The sequence below is a fragment of the Seriola aureovittata genome, chromosome 3, assembly GCF_021018895.1.
Source record: "Seriola aureovittata isolate HTS-2021-v1 ecotype China chromosome 3, ASM2101889v1, whole genome shotgun sequence".
NCBI lineage: Eukaryota > Metazoa > Chordata > Actinopteri > Carangiformes > Carangidae > Seriola > Seriola aureovittata.
Genome location: NC_079366.1, coordinates 8,616,351 through 8,626,978, shown reverse-complemented (window position 1 = coordinate 8,626,978; position 10,628 = coordinate 8,616,351). Strand labels below are relative to the sequence as shown.

Below are 10,628 nucleotides of genomic sequence, written 5' to 3'. Positions count from 1 at the left end.
TTTTCATTTGTAAGTGGAAGACTGTGTTATCTCTACTTTCAAAATTTACATTCATACATACATTAAAAGTGCACAGATTTTTTTAGTCACTTGGGGGAAACAAGCTGTGTGAAGACAGTACTGACATACATGACACCTTTTAAGTTGACATGGACCTTTAAAGTTGCAGTCTTGTTTCTGACCATCTGATGAATGTAGGTCCAATAATCACTCTCATTTCAGATCTACTTTGGGCTCCACTAACCCTAAAGCTGCTACATGTTTGACTTTCTTCAGCTGTTAATCTATAACTGCGTCTGTCTGGTGTTTGGCCCAAAGCAAATAGCGTACAGTTAAAACTCTTTTGTCAAAATCAGCAGTTCACTTCACAGCAGTGAAGGTGAAGCAAAGCATGCAGACAGGAAAACCAAAATAATGAGTGGAAAAAGACTAAACGGCTCCATAAAACTGAAGGGGAACCGTGTTTTCATCATAAGAGCAACTCCTTTCACACTTTACATAATATCCAGTGTTTTTATAAAAATATTGATTTACTGGTAGCTAATGAGATTAGCATAGAGGTCATTAAAGCTGCACTAAGTTTTAATTTTCAGTAAATATCCTGACTGCTGAGTTTTATGTCAACTATAGTCGTCAGTCCAAATTCTCAGGACGGCCTGTAGACAGTGTTGTAGTGTTGTAAATGAAACATGGATATGTTTTTTGACAGTTGTTCTGTCAGAGAAATTCCTGACCTTATCAACAACTTTCAAAAAAGACCCGCACATTCTTAACCAGATGTGCAGTGTTTACACATCCTGTAAGCTTTGGCCTATTGGTAAGACTTGGACCTTAACAAGTCAACAACTGGCAGATTGGCAAGATTGTAACTTCAAAAAAAAATTATCATAATCTACTCTACCTATTGCAACACCAAAGTCTAGAAGTACCCGTAAAGGTAATTTCATGCATTTAAATATGTTCTGATATAATTTAGTGTTTCCTTTTTAGCATGCGAGGACCTACAGACCACAGTATCCCACGATTCTGATGGCGAGCAACAGAAGTCATATGTTGCTTCCACATTTAATCTCTCCAGATTCACACAAATCGTCTGAAACTCACATTAAATGTATCCTCAGGTAGTTTGTGTTGTGTACTTAGCAGAACTGCTTCTTCTAAAATTTTTGCAAACTAAATTACTCTCTCCGCTATAGGCTGTGGTGGGTGCGTGAACATTCATTTCCGCACACTGCAGCAAAGGACTTAAAGTGTGTTAACTTGAGAGCAGGGATTAACTTCCTGTTATTACCACAAACCAAGGAGACAGCCTATCACCATCCACATGGACGTCATAAGCAGTGCTTTGTAGCCATGTATTCTGACTTCCAATATGCTGATTTTCAATAAGACTCCTGTTAGCTGTTGGCACGATCACCTCTAGGTGATTTGAGGTCACAGAGCACCTTTTGAAGCTGTGAGATGTACAGAAGTGTTTATTGACAGAGTGGGGAGTGTTGAGTTGATCCTACAGTGTTTCAGTGGGTCTTCTGCTGGAATATTTTGAACCATTATCAGCAGTTCATCAAATTTGTTATTTTTGTGCATATAAGCCTGTATAATATAGAACATGATATCTGAAGTGGAAGATTTAATCCTGCATAATGCGTGTTTATCTTTGACTCCTCGATGCCCTTTATGTACAACACCCTGCCAAGGTGGTAATTACCTGCCGTATCACCAGCAGCTTGTTCAGCAGTATTTGGGGCATTTTGGTGAAGAGCCTTGGCCTGATTTGTCAGTTTTCAGAGTCATGTTGTAGTGCGGCTAAGCCTCTGGGGCTGCACACGAAGGCACAACTGCTGAGGTAACAGAGATGTCAGACCTATCTGGCCTCATCTTGGCTTGTAAACACTGTTTGCCAAGAGGCTCAAACGATTTGTATTTATAGCTCATTCTCACACGAAGAATCACAGTACTCATGGAAAAGGTCTTTGAAATGCCAACACTTGTGTTCCAGCACAGTTCAGATTAGGGGGACATTCACTGCAGACTCTCAGCAATGTGGAATCAGCTTGACTTGCCAGAGCGTAGAACAACAGACCACCATCAGTCCGGTCAGGAGCAGGAGGTCTCCATGACCTCCCTTTGAACGAGGCGGAACACGGGTCATCTTATTTGAAAACGGACACAACTCTCAGGAACGAAGGCGAGGACTAAACAGAAAAAACCACAACTGCTGTTTGGAATTTAACAAGGAATAACTGAACATTTTATTTCATTTGAATGATTTTATCAATAAATATGCATTTGTTCTGAAGATGTTTAGCCTTTCTGTATAATCCAGAATAATAGTCAAAATGATGGATTAACTCAAAATCAAATTCAAAATAAAAATGGGAAATTAAAACTTTACACATACAAAGTCAGTCAAGCAGTTTGTGTGGGATATACATTCTTCCAATCTTTAGTTACTTATATTCACAAATATTTACGGCTATATAGGCCTAAAATTTCAAAGAAGCCCATGATGTTATCTATACTAGCCCTTGTTACACTAATATACTAGATAGTTAGTTAATCCTTTATTGATGTATCACATTAAGGAGCATTGCATTTGAAAACAAGTTGCACTCTCACCCAACACAAAACACTGGAAACACTATTAATGAAATATAACACAAAAAGTTGCAGTACAAACGATGGTATTTTTGCAAACAGATTTTCTATAGAAATTACTCACCCTGATGATGTCATCAGGTTCATCATGAGACTGAACTGGAGAATTAAACATTTTTTAACAGAAAGCCTATAAAATCGGGGGTGTGGTGTTCCATACAGTCTATGGGCGGCATTTGGAATACAGAAAGTCGCTGTTGAGTTGCATTATAGGAGATGTAGGAGCCAGCTAGAGTCTGACCTTCATTAGGAACAATAAGTCATGATATCTGCACATCTGCTGCGCCAATTATTTTTTAAATTTGTCCCTGTGAGTTCAGCAACTTTAAGAAAACGTATCACATTAAATGTATTACTAAAATTGCTGGAGTATAAGGCCCATTAATTTAATCATCCAGATTGAGCAGTTTTCTTAATTTCCAAAGTGGTGCAGTAAAATCTGTTTGAAAATATTCCTGTTAAGATCTGTGAGCTATTTTATAGAAGTAGTAACTTTTGTCCCACACATTCCCAGGCTGATAATCGCTGCAAATGATAAATTGACTGTAAGGGATGGAGGGAGGGGGGCAGGAGAGAGAGAAAGAAAGAGAGAGAGAGAGAGAGAGAGAGAGAGAGAGAGAGAGAGAAAGCATCATAAGAAAATCCCACACTTGATGCAAACTGCTAGTGTCAAATCCTTTGACAACGTGACTTCCTATAGGCTGGACGCTCGTGGGGCACCGCGTGTGAAAGAGAACAAAAAAGTGTAACGATGGAAATGTGAGACTTTGGCACAGAGTTGAGCTCAGTGTGGGCACTCGGTCTGTGTCCTGCGCATCAATGGAGACATTTGGAAACTGTGAAGTGCCTAATGGGACCTTTGCCTCACCTGGTGTGTTTGGGAATTAACCGGGCCTCGTGCATCTTTACTGCTTTGGACCCATGAACTTTTCAGTCCTCCGCGCGCCGCTACATCCCTCTCACGGACAATGAAGACGACTCGCAGGTGCAGGACCCTTCTGTCAGTGAGCTTGAACTTCTTCGCCCTCTTTTTCTCCATTACCGCGTTTATAACCACTTACTGGTGCGTGGGGACACAGAGAGTCCCTAAGCCGAAGTGCAGCAAGCTGCGGACGCACCAGTGTATAGACTACGGGGTGAACGAGACGGACCCCAACAAAGTGGTGTACAGCTGGGAGACCGGAGACGACAGGTTCCTGTTCCGGCAGTTCCACACCGGCATCTGGTTCTCATGCGAGGAAAACATCCACGATGAAAGTAAGAGGAGAAGGTGTGTGTGTGTGTGTGTGTGTGTGTGTGTGTGTGTGTGTGTGTGTGTGTGTGTGTGTGTGTGTGCACGCGCGCGCGCGCGTGGCTACAAGCTCAACGTTATAGTAAACCATTAGACACAGTTATTTGACACTCAAGGAGGCATATCATCTTTAATAGTACATTCATGTCTCAACTGCAATTATTTATAATAGTGAAACTTGACCGTTATAGGACATTGAGTCTATTTCTATAAAATGTTCAATGAAATAGTTTTGATCAGGAAATGAGCGGAAGAAGCCTTAATAGTAGAATATTTGCATTTTATCATTAAAATAGTTTAATGTCTGTTTATCGGTGCTTTTAATTTGAAAATCATTTTTATGAAGCTATTACTTTGGAACAAGCATATGAATGCAATTTTCCTCATATGACACTGTCTTTTGTTTTGATCGATACAAAATAGATCATCATTGTCATCGTCATCACACTTAACTTAAACAGACAGCAGGCTGTTGTCTGAACCTACATAACTCAACATTCACAATTTAAAACACTTCAAAATCTGTCATTTCCCTCCTTCAGGCACACACTTGGTTCAAAGGAAGTTAGTTGCTCTTTTTGAGATATTCCATTTCATGACAATTTCAGGATAATCACCCTCCATTAATACCAGTCTACTTATATCTGGATAACTTGCTTTATCTGGCATGAAATGCTAAGCAGCCAGCAGCACATGGGAGCTTCAGTTTAAAGTAGGGCTGAGTGATATGAAAAAAAAAAAATTGTATTGCGATTAATTTGACAGATATTGCGATATGAGTCGTGATTTCAGTTGGAATGAGAATTTTTGAATTTCACTTTCTCTGAAAAAAATCTGAAAATTTGTACCAAACAAGCATGTTCCTTTACATCTGGAGAATATATTTTGTATGCAGGGGCATCTCTTTGGCATCACAGTGCTTCATTTAAGAGTTTTGACACATTTTACCTTCATCAAAAAAATAGCAGCTCCTGCAATTTGAATATTGCACTTGGCCATACTGCAATTTTGATAATATCTCAATTAGTTGTTCAGCCCTAGTTTAAAGACATTAAAAGAAGGAAAGAAGGGCAGCGCTCACACTCCATATTCATCATTGTACTCAGACCAGGGCTTTAAGTGGGTTGCTGTGCAGCACTTGATATTGGCAGAATGTGATTGCTTCACAGCTTAAGCCAAACAGAGGAGAAAACAGTGAAAGATGTGCACGCGAGCTTCATTTCCTCAATCAGGGAAATGGAAAATGAGTTTGATCACATTGGAGTAAAGATTTAATAACAAGTGCGTCAAGGGGGGAGGTGAGTTGCGAAGGTAACGTGCATCAGAAATGGTTCTGTTCATGAAAAGTTCAGGTCAAAGATGTTATCAGGCCAGATTAGTCCCTCTGGTAGCAAGTTGTGACTTGGTCAGGAGTTACTCTAGCATCCATCTCCAAACACCTCTCTGATATAAACCCATAACTCTCCTATTTATGCAATCATTTTTACAATGCTCAAGAATTAGAATAAACCACACATTGAGATTACTCAAGAAGGAATTGCTAGCACATGTCTATCTCATCAAGTGGCTGCACGATGACGGGGGGGGGTTCTGAGAAAGCTTGAGTTAATAAGGATTATGTAACAGGGGCCTTGATGAGTTTTTCCTCAAAACAGCTGTTGCCACCCTCCTACCTGATTAAAGTGTTCCACTTTGAACAAATCCAGAGGCACGCTGCACTCAACAGATGAGGGAAAACATCACATCTGCAGGAATGTGCCGTGTCAAGGGTCAGATTTTATATCCTGTTTGTTAAATGAACACAGGCTCTCAATACATATCACAGTGTGTTCAAGGTTTGAAAGGCATGGTTGTTATTTTATTATTATTATTTTCATACAGAATAATATCTATTTTCTATTGTCTCATCATTCTATGCATGTACCTGTAATTCAACTGGACCAGAGACAGATGTGGACCGGCCTAGCCAGCACAGCATCTGGTGACATTGAATCAGAAGCTCAAAAAGCTGGATTTATGACATATGCCTCTTATTTAACATTCTTTATTCAGTGAACTTACAAACTTTTTATGTTGCCCAGATTCACCTGGTAGGTCACAGACTGTATGAGCTGATCCTGTCAAACACACCTGGACAGAAATTGGGAATTAAAGGCAGATTAGGACTCGGACTGAAGCCTGTATCAGTACAGCACTGAGAGCATTTCTTTATTCGGTTTTGTTTGTTAATCCTAGACTGGTTCCCTCTGACCTTTGTAACATGTCCTCCTCCATGTTCACATGTCCTCCTCTGCCGAACCTTTGTGACAGGACCTGGCTCACTTATTTCTAACCAGCCGCACAGAGAATCCAACATAAAGTGCTGGCTGAAGATGCCACTGCTAATATGCTGTGCTAAGTCATGACAGTATTTTGTGTTTGTGCCGAAGGTGAGAGATGCCGAAGTTTCATTGATTTGGCTCCTGCATCAGAGAAAGGTGAGTGTCCCCTTCTGTTGTGCCCCTGTTGTTCTTCAAAAGCCCACTGAGGACTCTCACAGAACATTTATTATCTGTGTAGTGGAATTTAATGTTCACATGCTAAAATGTCGGCTGTCTGGTAAATCTTCACAGGAAACATACAATAAGTGGTGCAATGCAAACTGCTTTCCATATGTAATTTTGTCAGTTATATCAGCAAGAAAGAAGACTTTGCACTATAAATAGGGTTTAATATGTTATCAAAGCATCCTCACTGATGTGCCACATACTCGGAGCAAAGAAGTGAAATCTTTTTCATCTTTTTCTTTCCAAATAAATTTATCATCCTTTTGAAATTTCTGATCTTCAACATGATTATTTATAGCAACAGTCTCTAAAGCCTTAAATGCTGTACACATGTTCTGAATAATTTCTTTTGATGTAGTCACGATATCAAACGTGGACTAAAATCATTGTGAGGCACTGTAAATACTTCCTCAGTATCATTTTTTAGTCTGTCGCTTCCCAAATTCTCAAATCAGCAAGTAGTTCACCTTTAGTTTTGGAATGATCCTTTAATATCGAGCGATGGGGACACACATTTGTGTTTTAGGATTTTCAGCTGTGTTGACACTGTCCTTTTGGAAATGTTCATTTCCTGCCAATCTGTGAAGTGTCAGAATGACTGAAAAACAAGAGCGAAGGAGAGGCAGAGATATTTTTGTGTTGCCAGATTACAGTTGGCTTGATTCACTGGGAAGCTGAGTAAGGCTTGGATAAAGCTGGAAGGCTCATCTGAAATTCAGCCTCTTTCATGTTGGAAATGTGACCAGCAGATATTAGCTGGATTAGGAACCACTGAGATGTCAGATAAATCATATTGGTATCTGTTATAAGCCTAACATTGAACATACAAACTTAAGCACAATTGGGCTGACTATGGAGTTGTTTTCCCATATTGTATAAAGTCTTTTTGTTGTCATAAAGCAGGTCTAGGTGCTGCATTAAAACTGTCAAAGTCAGCCAATCAGAATATTATATCTTCTTATGGATCAACTCTTCCAATAAAACATAGAACAAGTGTAAAATATGGGACCTTCCATGTTTGAGTTAATATAGTGTCATCACAATTAAATGTCCCTGTTGTGCAGGGATGCTGTGGCTGTCACTGGTTTCTGAGATGTTGTACATTGTTCTGCTGGTGGTGGGCTTCAGCCTCATGTGTTTGGAGCTGGTCCACTCCAGCAACGTCATTGATGGACTCAAGCTCAATGCCTTCGCTGCCGTCTTCACTGTGCTCTCAGGTAGTCTGCTTTTATTTGTTATTAATGAAAATGTTTGTTTTTATTGCCTGTAATGCACCATATACTTTATATTCAAGTGTTTGTGATCCCATTTTCCACAGCTGCTTATGCGGTTTGATAAAAGACTCTGCCACATACAGCATAACATATTATACCCCACCTCATGAGAAGAAGGGAAAGGGAACAAAACCAGCGTCATTTGGTTTTAGAATTAATTTAGAAGATGAAGTGAGAGCTCACTGAGAATTGCATTCTGTCTCAAACCAAGGAGCCACATCTTCAGTTTTCCTTCGATGATCAGCAATAAATCCAAACTAAATTGAAAATCTATGACGTGGGAATAACAGAGTGAGTAATGGTGACAAGCCATAAGGTGAAGAAATGTAGTTAGTTTTTTTCAGTGGCTGTTGAGATGAAAGCACAGAGAGCCCCACTGGAATTAAAAATGACATTAGTTTTGTAGATATTGTCCAAAACAAAAAAGTTCAGAACATTTAAGAATGAAAGTGTAAACTATTTGAATGGGGAATTGAGGTTATTTCAGTGTGTTTATACACTGCATATCCACATTTGTGTCTGTTGGCGTGGAAGCAAATCAGCCTAGTTCTGCAGAATTCTTGTGCATATTTTGTTTTTGAACCTTACGTCATGCAGCAAGCTAACTAACTAACCATATACTGTCGGTACGATTTCAGGTCTTCTGGGTATGGTGGCTCATGTGATGTACACACAGGTCTTTCAGGTCACCGTCAGCCTGGGTCCGCCTGACTGGAGGCCCTACAACTGGGACTACGGCTGGTCCTTCTGGTATGACAGAACAGATCAGATCATGCTCATTTTGCTTTAGTTCAGGAATGTCATATGAAGCGCTAGAAATAAAGTTAACTCACCTATCAGGAAACCAGATGAGGAATTCCTCTCTACATGTAGCAGCCCCAAATAGTCGGTTGTGGCTCTGCTCTCACCTCTCCCAAACGTCACTGTCTCTAATGAAAAAAGCCCAAAGCTCTCATGTTATGGTAGGATTAGGCTTTGGTGTCCAAAGCCCCCGATACAGGCGTGATTGGAATTGCATAAGGGGATAATATTTCACTCATTTACAATATGCAGAGTATACTGAAAATTCATTCTAGAGGCTAAACCTTTTGTTAGTATTAACCAACCTGTGTAAAAAGTACATAAGATGAAGATTTGATTGTCTGAACTTACATGTGGCCCAGCATTTTGAGGAGGGAAAAGGGACTTAAAGTGACTGACTCTAATCTCACCACCCACTGTGTCAAAACATTGAGGGGAAAAATGCCAGAATTCAATTTGGATTTACACGAGTGTTTCCCTGTTTTTCATCACAACAGAGTTCAACAACTGCATCACCGCATGTGCTTATTTGTCTGATTTTTTCCCTCTGTTCATATCAGCATGGCCTGGGCGTCCTTCACCTGCTGCATGGGCGCATCAGTCACTACCCTCAACTCGTACACCAAGACCGTCATTGAGTTCAGGCACAAGCGCAAGACCTTCGAGCAAAGCATCCGCGAGGAGCACGCGAGGGAGGCTTTCGGATATTTCCGAGAACGCTCCGTGCACTCCATCTCTAAATCTGTGGAGGTTTATTCAAGCCAGTCCCTGAGGAGCGGCAGGAAAACTCCCATACCTGCTGACTCTCTGGACCTGAGTGACATTGCAGCGTCTTTAGGGGAAGAGCAGTGCTGAATGGGATGGGACAGTAGGCGGTGGCATTTCTCTCAGTGTGGCAGCTTGTTGGACAGACACGAATTCCCCAGAGGATCATTAGCTCCATCTGATATATTTCAACACTGCCTTAATTCATAAATGAATAAACAGGTCATAGAGATTCAAAAAAGTTGGGCAATTCAGCTGAGAACTGGAAAAAGTGGACATGATGTAATCTCATGGATGAAGGTGTTTTCTCTGTTTGTGTGTCTGACCACGATGCAGATGTTCAGAATGCCCTTATAAATATAGTGAGGGTCTCTCAGATGTTAATAGCCTTATTAAACATGGTTCAGTCAATCAATAAATCGATGCAAATAATTTTTCTAAACACAAAGACAAGGTGACAGTTTAAGTGGTGTTCATTAAATGTGAAATAAAGCCACAGATACTTACTGCGAATGATGTGCCTAGATACAGTATATAAATTGTAAATAGGTTTGTGGATCGCAATTGTGCAGTATGCTTGTACAAAGAATGGTTGTGGAAAAATTGTGTATTATTTTACTTTTGGATGTTCACTTCAGTTACTTTTATTGTGTCACAAACTCCATATGAGCATCTGCAACAAACCTGCATTAATGAGACGTATAAACACAGACTTTTGTAGCATGAAGGTTCATATGAACACCCGTAATGGCATGATTAGAGTGATCAACAGTAAGTGTACTATCACACATTTCCACTATAACATGTAATTTTCATTTGATGTTTCTGATTCGGTTGGAGGAAAATAAATACTCAAAGCCATGAAAATGTGTTTGAGACAAATATGGTGGATATTAAAGTCAGAGTCAAAAATGTGTTTTGTTCTTTTGTTACTTCCAAAGCTGATCTCCAGGCTCTCCAGGCTGTGTGTGTGTGTGTGTGTGTGTGTGTGTGTGTGTGTGTGTGTGTGTGTGTGTGTGTGTGTGTGTGTGTGTGTGTGTGTGTGTGTGTGTGTGTGTGTGTGTTTGTGTGTGTGTATGTGTGTGTGTGTGTGTGTGTATGTGTCTGTGTGCTAGTGGTGGAAGAAGAATTCAGATTTCCTTAGGTTAAAGTAGCAAAACCACTCAGTACAACACTCCCTCTTGCATTTAAAACTGTACACATGTAATACTGCCAAATTTACTTTAAGTACAAAAGAAAAAGTACCCATACACCACACTGAAAATAATTTGAATTACAGCATCATATTATTAT

The 10,628-nt window shown here is 40.1% G+C and overlaps 1 protein-coding gene across 1 annotated transcript; it reads left to right on the top strand.

Annotated features, from left to right (window-relative positions):
* The first annotated feature begins 2,689 nt into the window (after positions 1–2,689).
* Positions 2,690–10,232, top strand: LOC130166442 (germ cell-specific gene 1-like protein). Its single transcript, XM_056372050.1, has 5 exons — positions 2,690–3,915; positions 6,379–6,426; positions 7,560–7,712; positions 8,408–8,519; positions 9,131–10,232. Exons 1-5 carry the CDS (start codon positions 3,627–3,629, stop codon positions 9,423–9,425), a joined length of 897 nt encoding a protein of 298 aa, XP_056228025.1. The 5' UTR covers positions 2,690–3,626; the 3' UTR covers positions 9,426–10,232.
* Positions 10,233–10,628: the final 396 nt, after the last annotated feature.

Coding starts and splice junctions, on each gene's coding strand:
- LOC130166442 (XM_056372050.1), top strand. CDS start 3,627: ATGAAGACGACTCGCAGGTGCAGGACCCTTCTGTCAGTGAGCTTGAAC. Junction 6,427..7,559: donor GGCTCCTGCATCAGAGAAAG/GTGAGTGTCCCC, acceptor CCTGTTGTGCAG/GGATGCTGTGGCTGTCACTG. Junction 7,713..8,407: donor CGTCTTCACTGTGCTCTCAG/GTAGTCTGCTTT, acceptor GTACGATTTCAG/GTCTTCTGGGTATGGTGGCT.